Source organism: Manis javanica, chromosome 1 (genome assembly GCF_040802235.1).
Source record: "Manis javanica isolate MJ-LG chromosome 1, MJ_LKY, whole genome shotgun sequence".
Taxonomy (NCBI): Eukaryota; Metazoa; Chordata; class Mammalia; order Pholidota; family Manidae; genus Manis; species Manis javanica.
Window position 1 is genome coordinate 155,729,462 of NC_133156.1, and position 16,309 is coordinate 155,745,770.

Sequence of the window (16,309 nt, forward strand, 5' to 3'; positions counted from 1 at the left end):
CACCTACTTCTGCAAAAGTGTTTCCCCTGTTTGAAAATAATCAAAACTTATATTTTTAATTGTGGTAAAATACACATAAACTGTTCCATCTTAAGCCTTTTTCAGTGGGCAGTTCAGTAGAGCTATATACATTCACATTGTGCAACAAGCTCCAGAAGTCTTCATCTTGCAAAACTGAACCTTGGTCCCCATAAAATTCCCTACCCACTCAGCTCCTACAAACTGCCATCCTACTTGCCATTTCTACAAATCTGACTACTCTAGGGAATTCATGTGAGTGGAATTGCACAGTATTTGTCTTTTTGTAACTGACTTATTTCATCTAGCCTAATGTCCTCAGAGTTTGTCCGTGTTGTAGCATGCATCAGAATTTCCTCTCTTTTTAAGACTGAATATTATTCCAGTGTGTGGATGGACTACATTTTGCTTGTCCACTCTTCTGTCAATGGACACTTGGGTTGCTTCCACCTTTTGGCCAGTATGAATAATGGAACCATGAATGTAGGTCTACAAATTCCTGCTTTCAATTTTTGGGGGCATATGCCAAGCAGTGGACTTGCTGAATCATAGGGTCATTGTATTTTTGATTTTTTAAGGAACTGCCGTAGTGTTTTCCATACAAAAAAGTCTAAATGCATTTATCCTATAGTCAGCGTTACAGCATCCTCAAAAACCCACCTTTTCTTGAATTAGGCTGATTACTCTTCTTACTGGACAAGGCTTTAAATGGTTTGTGTGACTTTATTCACAGTTTAAACAAAGGCAATGTTGAATTGCATTCATTGGTACAAAGTTCAGCATTGTTACTGAATTTATTGAATGGATATACACAGATCTCATCAAAGGTACAGCTTTTGGAAGCAAAGAGTAACACAAACCCTACCAGGATTGTACCTGGTATGGTTCACTGCAAATAGTTTTTGAATCAGAAGGACTTGAGCTTGAACTCTGGCTCATCTACATACCAGCTCTGTGACCATGGGCAAGTTCAGAACCTCTCTGAGCTTCAGGAATAGTATTTACATTGCAGGGCTGTGCACAGCCTCGAACTCACAACATCACTGGTATCCCAGAAAGACTAATGATTTCTTCAAGAAGAAGGGGAGTGTGCAGAGTATGGGCATTGCAGTTTATAAAATTTGTGTAGTTATTAGCTCAAATTAAAGCAGTCTGTATTTTATTTCAATTGTCAAAATAACCAATAAAGCACAGGTGATTTTTTCCCCAAAATTTCTGAACATACTTGAGGCTTGAACGCAAGGGACAGTAGAGTTGTCTGCCCTTGGGACACACAGTCCTCGGGTGGGGCCCACAAAGGATAGAGGGAGCAGCATTTCCATGAGCTGCCTCTGTGGTTCCAGGCAAGACAGTGGGCAGCCCAGAACACCCACAGCTCCCCGGGGTGCTGGGGTGCAGAGACAAGTCCATTCAGTTCCACACCGGGAAAATTCCATGCTCTTCTCCCCTTCCTTCCTTATCCTCTTGTGTCAGCTGTAATTCTTTTCCCAGGCGTCCTAGGGAGCCAGCTTCTAAGCAGGATGGAGGGAGAGGTCACAGCAAGAGGCATGCCCTTCACAGTTTCATGCAGCTGCTTCCCATGGGATTCTACACCAATTCTTGTTTTAATTCCTTGGACTAAAACAGTGTGCAGATATATCACCAAATCAAGGTTTAGCTGGGCTCTAGGTTCTGGGAAACATACACATACCACAGTATGTCAGCAAAACGGAACTGTTTGCTATCATTTGGGTTCTGAACTTAGTGTTTAGGACTTGCTGATCAAGTCCAAGATGTGCACGTTCATTACTGACACTCAGCATCACTCCAGCTGTGACCTGGGTGTCGGTAAAGGAACATTTTGGTAGGCCATTCTGAGAGCCATCTACACAGCAGCCAGGTGCTCAGAATACCTAAGATCTGGAAGCCGGCACAGGAAGCTGTGTAGGGCCCCAAATTCTGTTTCTGCCTAATTAATAAATGGGTGATGGTTTCAGGTCAGAGCTGGGAATACAAATAGCAATAGAAAAATAATTCCATCTAAGATAAAACTGGATATAAAGAAGTCATTTCAAGTTGGAGTTGGCACTTTCAAACTGCCCTATGCTATTTAAAAAGGCAAGTGTAGAAAGATTGCTTGTTAATCCTCAGGCGGTGTCAAGGGTAGCTTATTGTCAGCACAGTTTTCTCTCCGGAGTTTGTTTCTCTTTTTCACCCTTTGCTAAAAAGTGTGGGTTTTGCCTTAATGCCTCTCCCATCTGTGCCCTGTTGGTGTGTCCAGCAGACGGCCCCCACCATGTGCTTAGCCACTTGTCACACACAGTCTTGGCATTTTGCTCCCCATAAATATAGACCATCTGCCTCCACTGCCTTTAGATTAAACTTAAACTCCATGCAGACATGGAAGAACCCTCCTGGTGTGGCCTCCAGCCCTGACTGGTCCCTTGAGCCCAATACTCCATCTGTCTCACACCTTGTCTGTGCTCATGCTCTTTCTCTGCCCAGAATTCCCCCTCCAACCCCCTGCCCAGCCCACTGCTGTCCACGCGTCTTCGCACACTGCTGGTACCTCCGGGAGCAGTTCTCCCAACCCACTCACCGTCCACCAGGTCAAACCAAGGCCTGGCCTCTGGGCTCCTCCGAATTTCCCCATGCCCAGAGCTTCCGCCTCCGGCCAGTGAGCCCTGTGGTCCTGCTGCCCTGCAGGATTGTGTTGCTAAGCAGTCCATAACCTAGGCACTGTGCAGTCTGTTGTCTCTTACCATATGCCAAAGACCTATTGAGGAATTGCAGGTTTTTGTTTGCTGTTCTTTCTTGCAGACAATACCTAATGGAAATAAATCCATTTGTTTTTCAAGTCATGTTTCTCATACACGCACACACATCTCTCACCAAACAGTTGCTCTAAAATGCAGCAAGAGAAAAGTAGCCTCCCCTTATTGCTCCTGCCAGGTGGATGAGGACAGCAGACTGGGCTGCCTCTGGGCCCATGGCTCTAGGAGCAGCAGGGTCTTAGCCCAGCACCTGGTCCACGGGAGGCCAGGTGGCCCTGGCACAAGAACCTTGCTGGCCTCAGCCACCTTGCTCCCTGTCTGCCACCCAGATCTGCACCACGCCCCTTCTGCTACGACTCAGGCAGAGCCCCATGGCCCCTCCCACCCTCCTCTCACTGTCTAATGTGCTCTGGGTCTGCAGGACTTGTCCTACAAGGACCGACACTGGCATGAGGCCTGTTTCCACTGCTCACAGTGCAAGAGCTCGCTGGTGGACAAGCCCTTCGCCGCCAAGGAGGACCACCTGCTCTGCACGGACTGCTACTCCCACGAGTACTCATCCAAGTGCCAGGAATGCATGAAGACCATCATGCCAGGTTAGGAACGTACGGTCTCCTGCCTTCTGCTTTCTTCCCTTTTACTTGCTGAATTTGTGCTCATTCTGGTTTTTCAGCAAACAATGCCTATGCCCTCCCGTGGACCAGGTGTTGGGCTAAGACCCTGCTGCTCCTAGAGCCGTGGGCCCAGAGGCAGCCCAGTCTGCTGTCCTCATGGAGGTTATGTCCCAAACAAACCAACATCATGTTCTAAACAGACCCAGACGGGACCACCATGGCTCAACAGCTAAGGAGAGTAATAAGGCAACATATCTGTTGGTGGGGGTGCAGGACACTGTGTCCCTCATTTTTTGGGGAGATTACTTTGGTTTGTTTTTTTTTTTTCTGAGAAAGAAGAGTCTTTTATTTAAAAAAATCAGTGAACAAAAGCACGTGGAATTTTGAAATACAGAATTTAAAAAATAAATCTTGTTAGACACACACAGAAATGGGAGCAAGAGCCTAATATTTGAACCCTACCCAGCTGAGAAAGGCATAGATGTGACCTGTGGCTCGTTCACAAGCATCTTGTCAGCTGTTATCCTCCACGCCAGTAAAGGGGGACAGGTTTGCCAGATTTAGCAAATAAACATGTGGAGCCCCAGTTAAATCTGAGTTCCAGGTAATGTTTTAGGGTCAGTCCCACTGGAGACTGTATCTGGCATCCCTACGAGAGATGCACGTTAACAGGAGAGAACTCTGTCCAAGGAGCATCTTTAGCGAGCAGCATCCTTCATCCCACGGACAGAAGGATGGGATGAAGCAGTAACCAGACTCTGGAAGCCAGTCAGTGGGTCAGCTAACCAGCTGGCTATACAGACTGCCTTACCAGGGGGTGGATGGGGGCTCAAGAAATGTAACTGGAAACTAGGGCCCAGGACTCTGAGGCCTCCCACCAGAGGCACTGGAAGCCAGGCAGGGCACAGGAGGAGCAGGCCAGGTGGGGCTTCTAGCCACCAAGAAAACAAGACAGCTGGGTGGGAGCCCTCAGACTGCTTGGGAGATGGCTCCGTTAGGTGGGCCCCCTTCCATCCCAGGAAGGTTCAGAACCAAGGGTGGGAATAGTAAAGGGATCTAACCCATAGTGACAATGCTGTTAAATGATCTGATGAAGTATGTGTGAACCTTAAAAAGAATTGGTCTGTAGAGAAAATTAATCTTATGATTCTTACTGAAAGCGTGCAACTAAATATGTGATTTACACTTGGGATTTTAAATTGAAATGCTTTTAATTCACAAAATGTTTTGACATTTATGATATCTAATGATTCTTCATATTTATAAGTTTAACTTACTTCAGCAACAGTCACTTAACTTGAGCTTTGGTTAGTTGACCAAAGGTATGTCAAAGGTATGAAATTTTCAACTATAGTTTCAAAGGTCAGGCCACTGTAAACGGAGCCAAACACAAAGGCCCCTTAAAAGTGATTTTTAAAATTCACTATAGTCATGAATGCCATAGTATTTATGGGTGAGATGAACTTAAGTTGAGGGTTTTGAGTTTGTTACAATAGATGGAATGTTAATTTTTAAAAGCCAGTTGCCTGCTGGACTTCTTGTACAGTAGCTGGATTCACATTGACATATAAAAAGAATGAAATCTACAGAGATAATTCTGAGTCACATTCTTGGCTATTTAGTGGAAGACTGATTGCCAGGCTCCAGAGTTTTTGTATTATTTCTGGGTTTCTTTGTTTTAAGCAATGGAGAGATACTTTGGAGTTTTAAGCAAGAAACTGACATGCGGGAAGTGTTATTTTAGGAAGATATTTTGGATCAGAAATAATTTTTAAGAAGGCAAGGGGATAGTTAGGCCTTCAGTAAGATGGTTTCTTATTGCTGCTACATTTTTCTGATTAGTACATCTTAAAAATAACTTTCACACCCTATGACGCAGGTCAGATGCCCAAGCCCACGTCACCACGGCTCTGCTGGGATGGGTTAAGGCAGGCGGAGCTGCTGCACTGTGGGCACCACGGGGTGGTAACTTCAGGCAGGGAGCCTCTTACACCACTAGGTGAAGGCTGCTGACACCTGATGAGGTCCCCAGAGGTGGAGACAGTGGGGCTGAACATTAAAGCCTGGGGAAGCCGGGCTGAGCCGCAGGCCTCTCCCCCCAGGAGTCACACCCAGATACACGTCAGCAGCCCTGGAACCATGAGAACCACAATTAACTGAAAGACACACGTGACATCTTTAGTATGTTTCCATGACAAGAGCCCAAGGCAGGGTCCATTCCAGACTCTCAGCAGACTTCCTCAAGTCCTCTTTCTGGACTTTCAGGTTCACCCCAGCTTCTCCTGCAGCCCAGGGGGCCTCGGGACCTTCTTTCTGTCCTCTGTGGTCACCTGTTGGCAGTTTGTTGGCTGGCTGGTTCTTTCTCAGCAGGGCTTGGCCCTCGTGTAAGCAAACCCAGCAGCCCTGCCACTTCTCCCAGGATTGGGTCCCTGCTGGTGCTCTTCCTGTGGGGCCTGGAACTGCCGTCTTGGCTGGACAGAGAGAAAAGTGGATGGGACGGGGAGTAAACGATCCCTGCCTCCCCTCCACCTCAGTAATGGTGGTTGGTTCTGAAGAGGGACAGCAGGGAACCCTGGGGATAACCTTCGTGATCCTGGGCATTCACAACCTCACGGGTAGGCGTGCAAACTAGCGGTGTGGGAGCAGCTCCAGTGAAATGGCATGGTGAAGGGCAAGTGCTGGGTGCAGGGCCAGGCCTGGGGTGGCCGTGCTGCGTGACTGTGGCCACTCTGATTTGCCCCACCTCCCCCTGCCAGTCTGTCCTGCCCTCCTTCCCTGAACTCCATGTTCTCAGGGAAAGTTAGAGACGCAGGTGTTCATTTATGGCCTTGCTGTTTGTGCTCTGACTTTCCTTTGGCTGTTGCCCCTCGTGAGACTTCATTTCCACCCCCACCCCCACCCCCACCAATGAGGTCGAGGACAAGACCCAAGTCTCTGATGCTTGTCTGGCAGTGATTCTGGGAAATCATTTTGCAGTCTCAGTCCAGGACTGGTTCAAGGCTTTAACCCTAAGCACCAACCATGATAAAGGATGCAGACATGTTTCCTGGGCCTTGAATTTTCCATCTGGCTTGACCTTCTGTGTTAATCAGGGCTCTCCAGGAAAAAAATCAATAGGATATACATATAGGGTGGAGATTTATTTTATAGAATTGGCTCTGGTGACTGGGCCGGGGGAGCAGTCCCGCCAGTCTGAAACCCACAGGCAGATCTGCAGGCTGGAGACTCAGGGCAGAGTTTATATCATCTGGAGTCTGAAGTCCACAGGGCAGCAGGCTGGAAACTGGATGGACTTCGGTTGTAGTCAGAAGAATTCCTTCCACCTGGGGAAACCTCAGTCTTTGCTCTTAAGACCTTCAGCCAATTACACGGGACCTCCATACTGTGGAGGGTAATCTGCTATACTACGTCTACAGGTTGAACTGTGAATCATATCTATAAAATACCTTCACAGCAATGTTAGACTGACAGCCAGACAGACAGCTGGGTGCCACTGCCTAGACAAGCTGACACATAAAGTTTAACCAGCACACTGTCCGTTTCTCATGTTGTTCACTGGGAAGAGAAAGAAACTTGTGATTAGATAACAAGTAACAATTGAACACGTCAGCTGAGCTGCGCTGAGCATTTGAGCACTGTTCAGCAGTCTCATCCATCAGACCATAGGGGCAGTGGTGGTACAATGTTTTAGATTTCGTGCTCCATGGTGAAAAGTGTTGCATAATAATCTGAACAACACAACCACAATCACTGCCCTCTAAGCAGATGCATGTGTGGGCCCTCTGCTGCCTACAGGACCCTGTTTATCCTGCACACCCCCGACTTGAGGGCCTGACACCTGTTTTGCAGATGCCAAAACTGCAGCCAATAGTGGCCAGAGGCACGCTGAGCCCCTGGCAGGGCCTGAGGAGGACTCTGACGGGGGCAGTGACCACCCCTTCCTCTGTGGCCCCCGTGGAGTTGGGGGACACAGGCAGGGAGTGGTGAGGGCCTCCCCTGCACTGAGGAAGTCTCACTTGCTATTGTCCATGGGTTCAGGAAACAGCGTGGCTCAACGTTTACTTCCACTCCACAAGCCGGCAGGTATTTGCTTCATTCCTTGTTCCCCGCCACCAGTGGGGACGACATGCGCTGGGAAGCTCCCAGAAGCTCTCACAAAAGGACAGCAGCCAGAGCCACACTGGCGAACAGAGGAGCAAGGTGCAGGGACTGAGGATGCAGGGGGTCACTTCAGACTGGCCTCTCTGGGGCAGCGGCTTCTGACGGTGATGCGCAAGCTAGGGAGGTACTGAGCATGTGAAGAGGCAGCAGAGAGTCAAGCTCCACACCCAAGGTCTGGAGCAATGAGCAGATTTGGACCCAGCCCTCCAGGAACCCATCAGCCACAGGAACACCTAGCTGATGCTGTCCTGCCAGCAAGCAGTAGGCCAGGTACACGGGAAACAAGGAGAAGCAGGACTGGGAAGCAAAATGTTAAATACCTGGCATTTAGGTGGAGACAATAGATCTTAGACCAGGATGTGAAATTTTCTCAAAATATTTGAGATTTCCAGAACACTCCATGATTTTAATGGGCTGGGGAGGTGGGCATGGAGCAGTCTCTGAAAGTGCACCTTCCTCTGCCCTCTGATGTGCATCTCCCTGCCATCTGTTGTTAGGGTTTTTAGAACCTGGCTGATACCTGTTGTGAGGGAGGTAGGAGCCCAGAGCAGAGGACTTAGGAAAGGGACTTTGCGGGTATCACACGTGAGCAGTCTTGAAGGAGGAGCTGAGTTTCAGTGGACAGGGAAGTCAGGAGATGGCACTTCCGTAGAGGAGATAGACTGGGCACCAGAGGCAAAGCATCTGGAGAAAGTTTGGCGTGTGCAAAAGAAGAAGGTGAACACCGATCATGGATGGCACCTACTGCTCTGCTTTGCTGGTTTTTAAAGTGCTACAACCAAATCAGCTGAAGAGGAGTACAGATCAGCAGTGACTTTAGCTATATAGGACAAGAGACATACAGTAAATGGAAACTTAGCCATTGGCTCCTACCCTACAAATGTCAATTTCTGCAGGCAGCCAGGGAACTAGAGCTACCACAAACCATCGGCTAGTTTCACTGGATATGACCTACCAGATGCCGAGCCCTGTCTGCAGACGTTCCTGCAGACACACTGCATCCTCTTCACAGGCTCACGCTGTCACTAATCCTTCACCAGGGTTCTGGTCCCTCCTTTATTATTTGAATCAGGAAAAGTACCCTCTCGTAGTTCCTGTCTGCTGGAGAATTGTTCTAGGCAGCCGATTGTTAGAAGGGACTTGGCTGTCACCTGCTGGCAATGTTTCACAATGACTGCAGCACACAGGGCTATGGGGACGCCACTGCAGTACCTGGTGCTTCTCAGATGTGTACCCACCACCCGCCTTGGTCTGGAAGTGCCAGGGGATTCCTGTAGGAATCCTGAGCACTGGGTTTGATATAAGACTTACTTCAGAACACTAGAATGCACTTCTGTGATCTTCACTGATAATCACATTTGCCCTATTTTCATTGACAAAACCGTTTGGTGTCTGGGCTGCTTGATCAGCGGGAAGGTCAGATATTTAAAAAGCCACTGACAAAGGTGTACGTGGGAAAATAAACCCCTGGAGACCAAGAAAACCATTTAGAACTACACCAAAATGCTTCCCCATTTTCGCCCGAAATTCAGTTGCTTAGTGGTGTTGCCTTTGTTTTAGGGCTCATCACCCCGAGGTTGAGTTCCACAACCTTGAAGGTCACTGTGTGCCTCCCCATGAATCACCCCCTCACACACCCTACATCTACACACACCTCACATGTACACACACACCCTGAGGACTTTATACATGCTACGGGAGGGGGTGCCCCAGTGTCCCATCTTGGAGTACAGCAGAAAGTAACCCCAAAATGGCATCTAGTAAGATAATCATGTAATGATTCTGTACACGTATCCTAATTTCTTGAGAGGGTCATGTCCCTACCAATCTTCCAATCAGCTAAGCTGGTCACTTAGCCTGTCACTTCGACCGTGTCATTGGACTCACAGCTGAGGACGAGTCGGTAGATGCCTACAGTATGCTGCCTACATCACTTCAGCTGCCACCGCGGTCCCTGCCCTCCCCCTAATTCACCTTCATACCCTGTGTGTCCATCCTCAGTGCCCATCCTTTGAGTGAGCCCAGGGGTTGGCAAAATATTTCCAGAAAGAGCCAGATAAACATTTTGGTCTTTGCAGCCCTCAAGCCTCTTTCACCACTCCCCAGTTTGGCTGTTGCAGTGCAAAAGAGGTCACAGGTAATGGAAGCCAATGAAAGGGTGTGGCTGAGCTCCAATAAAACTTAAGCCATGAAACAGGCAGCAGTCCCAATTTGGCCTGGGGGGTCGTATGTACACGCTGCCTCTGGGCTGGCCCTGCATTTGGAAACACTTTCTATCTCTTCACCCATTGACCCCCTTTTCCCCCACATCCTTTACTTCTGCTGCATACAGAGGGTACCTGCATAATACCCATCTGGAACCGTCTTTCTATAAATACACACAATTTTTTTTGGTAAAGTATGGAAAACACCAATCAACACATATTGAACATTTGCTATGAATCAAGCTTGGTGGTGGTGGTTCAGGGTTGAACCCAAAAATATTTAATTTTTCTAGGACCTCTCACTCTATTTGAAGAAATGGTGTAAATACTGCAAATGATAATAGTTATTTAAGAGGAAACGGGAAACTTACTAAATGGGGTGTACTGATAACATGGATTTTAACAATAGCACTCAGTGCAGTGCAGAAAACCTGTAAGGGTGTGGCGGCTTGGTTTATAGCTAGTTCATAGAGTGGTGAATCAGGCTTCAGACTCTAGGTTCACTTACACCAGGCCCATTTCTCTCCCACTGAGAAGCACAGGGGTGTTTATTAACATGTGCCCATACCCCCAGATTTACACTCCATAAAGATCAGTCTGAGCTATGCCAGATTTCTCTGGAATTTTTGGAAGGCTGAGGAAGAAAATCAAATGCATTTTCACTTAATATTCAAAACCCCCTGTTCAACGAATAAATACTGAATATATACTGAAATTGTTCTTGGAGCTGGGTGTATAGCAGTGAACCAAAAGACAACTCTGTCCTCTCCAAAATAAAAATGCTCCCGTTTAGAGGTGAGCCTCTGGGGACTAACGTGACCTGATCCAGGCACAACACTAGATGGCAGCAAGTTCTCAGTGCAGATTGCTAGGAGCCCAAGCCAGGCTTTTGCAACACTCTGTTCTTTTCTTCTTTTCCTCCTCAACCCTCACGACAGGCACCCGCAAGATGGAGTATAAAGGCAGCAGCTGGCATGAGACCTGCTTCGTCTGCCATCGCTGCCAGCAGCCAATTGGGACCAAGAGCTTCATCCCTAAGGACAACCAGAATTTCTGTGTGCCCTGCTATGAGAAACAGTACGCCCTGCAGTGCGTCCAGTGTAAAAAGGTACCTCCCTGCCCTGTGGGCCCGCACATCCTGGTGGGTCACCTCCATGGCCATGAATGCCAGCTCTCCCTCGCATTCCGTAACCTCATGTTCTTCTTCATCCACCAGACCTGTGCTCCCCTCCTCTGCAGAGCACAGCTGTGATCTGAGATAGAACTCCATTATCCTAACCATTTCCAAGTACCTGTCATGTTGATGACTCCACATTAAAGAGGAGGAGGAAGCACTACTCCAGAGCTGCCTCTGTTACGGTGCTCTCCTTGAGGGGGCAAAAAACCTGCACTAACCTAAAGCCACGGGGGGCAGATGGGAAAGACGAGGGAGGGAGAAGCGTAAAGGGAAAAGTCTGCCCCTGCGGAGGGGGCAGATCATTCGTTACACCTGTCCAGAGGGTGATGTGCGTCTCTCAGGTTAGAGAAAGGAGAGGCCCCCAGCCTACCCCGCCACCCCGGCAGTGCAGGCCCTCTCACTCACAGGTCTCGGTGCCACTGGGCCTGTGCCAGCCTCTTGGACGGCACCTTCCCTGGCTCACTTTGGGCAGTGCCAGTGGACTAGCTCACTTCAGGCTGTCCCCTGCCTCATGCTGGCTCCTGTGTCACCTGTGGGAGCCTGCTGCTGCTCCCTGGACCTGAGGCCTTGGCTAGAATGCCCTGCTTTGCCTATACCCTTCCAAAGGGCAGAGTATCGCTAATTCCCCATAAGCCCTTCTCTCTTTTCCTTCTGCCTTGTTTTCATTACTTTTCTTTACTATTTAAAATTCCATGTCTTCCTATTTCCCCTCTTATGATTATGCCGTTTACCTATGATATGTCCCTTGGTACTCAGAGCTCTCATTCCTGGGTTTATATCAGGATCCTTCTTCTCTGTTCACTCCGTTTTTCTTATCAAGATACAAGATTCTTCTGTCTCCTTCCCCTTCTTCTGGTCCTATTCAGTTGCAGCAGTGAAAGCATCCTACTAGGAAGCACATCTTTGTGGGTTTCATTCGTACCCATGAAAGCATTCATGCCAGAAACTTCCATTCCTCCCACCGTGATTAGGCACCCCAGGGTGCCATGGTGGAAAAGACACTCCAGTGCCAAACATTCGAGTGCTTATCTACAAGTGTGCTTTGGAGAGCAGAGCCTTAACAGCGTCCACTGTGAGGCCGTGAGCTGGTCTGGGGTGTGGGAGAGGGAGGCGGTAGGGGAGGATTCTCTTATAAAGGAGCATACATGCGGACACACAACTGAGTTAGCCGGGTGATGTGGGGTGGGGTGGGGGACGGGGTCTCCAGATGGAGGGAGGACCAAGGAGTACATTCCAGAGGAAGCAGCTTTCATATACACGCCTGCTACGTCCACGCAGATACCTTGTGACCCAACGTATTTTGCATAATTCCGTTCCTAGGGGAGGGAATCTACAGAAACATCATTCGTGGTTTATAGTTTAATGAAAAGAACACAGGCCTGGAGGAAGTGCTGAACTCCAGTCTTGCTGTGTCATTTACTGGGTACGACCGACCTCTTAGGCAGCTCACTTCATTTCCCTGGGTCTCAGCTTACTCACCTGTAAAATGGAAATTATGTAAGGGTTGAAGGGGACACTGGATGATACAGCAGCTAAGACACAATAACAGGAATAGTGGTGCTGCCCCCTCCATCCTCCACGGCCACAGTCAGGCTGGGACCCCTCCAGACTCCTCTGAGAGCCTGCTCACTTCTGCCCCTTATTCATTTATTTAAATGACTATGAAAAGCAACAGCTGGAGAAGAAAAATGCTAGGCAAAACAATACTGATGGCCAGCTCTCCATCTGGCTGCTCACCAATGCTCTAGGACTGCAAGGCTCGGTGAGAGGGCAGGCTGTGGGCCCACTCTCCCCACACCACCCTGCTGCACAGCAGCTCAGCCGGCCCAGCCCCCGAGGGTGTCCTTAAGCCTCTTCCTTCTGTGCCACAGGAAACTGCATGGCAGTTATAGGCGGTGCAGGGTTACCACCAAAGGTATGGAGAGATCTTTACAGGTGACCTGCCCACAGGCACAGGGCCGGAAAGGACTGAGGTTAGGATTCAAACCTGAGCCTCCGAACTTTGCCCTCGTCCTCCCTGTCTCGGAAAGCTGACGCTGCCAGAAGTGCTTCCACTTAAGATGCACCTAGGGCAGAGGGCAGGCATCCTAGGACCTGACACGAACCAGATGCCAGGGTCACCGCTAGGGACTGAAAGCATGTGGAAGGGTAATAAAGAGGTGACTGCAGCCTAGGAAGCAGTTTCCCAGTGACTTTTAACAAAAAGTGAGTGTTTTCTGGATGAGCATTTTGCAGCATTCCAGGGGCAATAGTTGAGCCTGAGGGCGTGTGCCGGGCAGGTGGCTCTGCCTCGGGACCTGACCCTGCTCCTCTCGCTTTCTGCAGCCCATCACCGCCGGGGGGGTCACCTACCGGGAGCAGCCCTGGCACCGGGAGTGCTTCGTGTGCACGGCCTGCAAACAACCACTGTCCGGGCAGCGTTTCACATCCCGAGAGGAGCTAGCCTACTGCCTGAACTGCTTCTGCGACCTGTACGCCAAAAGGTGTGCTGGGTGCACACACCCCATCAGTGGTGAGTGCCTCATCGAGCTCCCCAGGGAGTGGGCGCCGCTACCCGCCGGCGTGTAAGCTGGCTTTCTCTCCCGCCTACAGTCCCCACCTGCCAGCGGCCTCGATGGGCCTCTCTCAGCCAATTCTCAGCACTTGTAGCCTCTGTACCTAATCCTGATGTTCCCTCTGCAGGAATACCCATCCCCTCCTCCCCCACCTGTGTCTCGTTTCATTTGTGATGCTTTTCCTGGCCAGTCCAGAGAATGTTAGCATTTCCATCTTCTAAGCCCCCTTTGGTGCTTCCTTAACTAAATCACAGAAAATCTGAGCCCCAGACATGAGGAATAAGAGAAATCAGCTCCCTGTCTCACAGAGTTCGGTTCTAGTGGGGCAAACAGATGTACATGTAGGCTCTACAGCCTTTGTCATTCGGGGTTGGAGCCAGCTTGGTATGTTCTGTGCCCCGTGAGCTCCGCGAGGCCCTGCACAGTGTCCGATGGGGACGGGTGATGGGCACGGGGCTCTGCACGGGGTGAGATGAGGGCGGGGCTCTGTCTGGTGTTGGATCAGGCCTGGGCCCCACCACCTGCAGCCAAGGCCACACCCCGCCCGGGGGACGCAGCCCCCAACGCTCTGGACCAGAACCTTGCAGGGTGCCTGACCCACCCAGCCCCACCGCACTCTGCTCACCGCTTGCCACTCCTGTTGACAGGCCTCGGCGGTACCAAGTACATCTCTTTCGAGGAGCGTCAGTGGCACAAGCACTGCTTCAACTGCACCAAGTGCTCCCTGTCGCTGGTGGGGCGTGGTTTCCTCACAGAGAGGGGTGACATCCTGTGCCCCGACTGCGGTGAGGACATCTGAGGGCCCTGCAGCTGCTGGATTCGCTTCCTCAGTGAGGCCTCAGCCTCCCCACACCCTGGCGGAGGCTCCCCAGGGCTTCTCGAGACAGGCTGGTTAGTGAATGTGCCCTTCCAGTCCCCTGCGCGAGTGCAGCCCTAGGGAAGGAGAAAACCCTCATGTAACCCCAGCGGGAAAGGTAGTTTTGAATTTTTGTAATCAAGGCAGGCAAATCCAAGGGTAAAAGCCCTTTTGAATGATATCTTCATAAATATACTTTCCCTCACGGCCTATTTAATTGTTCAGGGCAGTTAGCATGTCACGAACTTCAAAGTCTTCCGAGCCACATAAAGTAATGAAGAGTTGGTATTTACAGCTGTGTAACTTCCAGTCATGTAAGGCCTCAAGCAAGATTATATGGCTTATAATAAAGTTATCCAGAACAAGCCCTCTGAGAAGTGCTGTGTGTGATGTAATGGTTAATGGTTAAACATTACCACATAAAAAACATGCTGTTGCATGGGCCACGGGTCACGGTGTGAAGAGCAGGCTCTGACTGGTCAGAATGGTAACTGAGACTGCATCAGGCCTTTTATTCCAAAGGGAGCCTCAGTCAGCACCTGCTCTTTGTTGTCCTGTCCCAGACTCTTCCTCTTGGAATTTAATGCTCTGCACTTGATGCCATCACATAAGCTGCAGGACATTAGCGCATGAGAGTGGAGGGGCTTGGGGAGCCTTCCTTGCCAGAGCTCAGGGCTTCTCTGTGGTCAGTGGATCTGTGTCTTACACTAACCTACCTTCTCGCCCACAAAGTGAAGGGTTGCAGGACAGATGCATCTCAAGGCCAGAGATGACATCTGTCCATTTGTATATTCATAACACCCCAGCAATTTAGGGTTTACGGAAAGCCTTCAGTGAGCATTTCCGAAAAGTAAAGAAAGAAAGTAAAGAGAGACATTCAGTGCTATGAGGTGACCCTCTGAACTGCCAGTCGACAGTGGCCTGGGAATCATCTCTGAGAAGAGTTTACAGCTGGAAGGCACTGAGTGACAGATGAGGTAGGGCTCTGCAATTTTCTCTTTTTAGAATGAACAAAGGATAATTGTCCTTAGTTTTCTAAGACAATGTAATATGATAAAATGACACTCTAGGCAACAGAAAAAGTTGGCAGAAATCAAGTCCCATGTATGCCACTTTGCTGGGCATACATGGCTGGGCAAGAAGTCAGGTTCATAATCTGAGTGTTAGTGTCTGTGAGAAACGTTTGATAGTGTCTGAGACAGGCCTTGTGGCCTTAAAGTCAGCTTGAGGCTTTACTTAAAAAGAGTAATTCCACCCCTTGTTAGTGGTTCTACTGCCTTCCACTTACTTCATAATATAAAAGTGAGAGCATTCTTGCAAATGTGCTTTTTGAAATAAAAATTGCAAAATTCCTTCCTACTCAAAACAGGAAAAAGCGTTTTCAATTTCATTGTGGAACATCTTACCCGTTCCTCATTAAAACTATAGATTCACTAGCTGTTTCCAACTGTAAGTTACCCAACTTAAAAATTTATGGTTAGGGTAGTTTCACTTCTAGTAAATAGCTATTTTAGACTCGTCCTCCCTCAAATAACAGCCACTCTGGAAAAAATATTTTTTTTAACTTTGAAAATACTGGAACATGACCCAAAGCAGGAAGACTTTGGAGGGGAGTGGAAGCCTGAAGAGAGAACAGGGTACATGTCCCATTTTTATGGCTTTTATCCAAGGACAAGCCAACAGAGTAACTAAAACTGTTGAGAAACCTGCAGTCCTACTGAAGAACGAGAGGCCATAGTTTGGGATTAAAGAGCCTGTGGAAAGAGAGGAAATTCTAGAAAAGAGAAACCCAAGCTCTTTGTATGAAATCCCTACCAATCTCAGTGGCCAACAACTGAACCACAGATGTGTGGACCAGTCTCCAAGCAGCCCAGCTAAGGCCCAAAGAATTGATTGCATGAGACTTTTGGAAGGCAGAGTGCAGAGCTCCACTGAGTCTCTTCGCAGTGAAACATACGTGTGTGTGTGTGT

The 16,309-nt window shown here is 49.0% G+C and overlaps 1 protein-coding gene and 1 pseudogene across 8 annotated transcripts in view; one reads left to right on the forward strand and one right to left on the reverse strand.

Moving 5' to 3' along the window:
* The window catches only part of FHL2 (four and a half LIM domains 2), a 77,368-nt gene that overhangs the window by 17,982 nt on the left and 43,077 nt on the right, over positions 1 to 16,309 (forward strand). For 7 of the 8 annotated variants that reach the window (XR_012132331.1, XR_012132326.1, XR_012132324.1 and 4 more), the window contains 3 exons: positions 3,193 to 3,367; positions 10,689 to 10,858; positions 13,253 to 13,439. Coding sequence is in view for 2 of the 8 variants with exons in the window: in XM_073238891.1 (XP_073094992.1) it covers positions 3,193 to 3,367; positions 10,689 to 10,858; positions 13,253 to 13,439 (532 nt within the window). In the remaining 6 variants the exon portion in view is untranslated. Of the gene's footprint in view, positions 1 to 3,192; positions 3,368 to 10,688; positions 10,859 to 13,252; positions 13,440 to 14,129; positions 14,705 to 16,309 lie in introns of those variants that run through there. The other variant, XM_017669553.3, reaches the window with a different exon arrangement.
* The window catches only part of LOC118971896 (protein CREG2-like), a 34,878-nt pseudogene continuing 30,895 nt past the window's right edge, over positions 12,327 to 16,309 (reverse strand).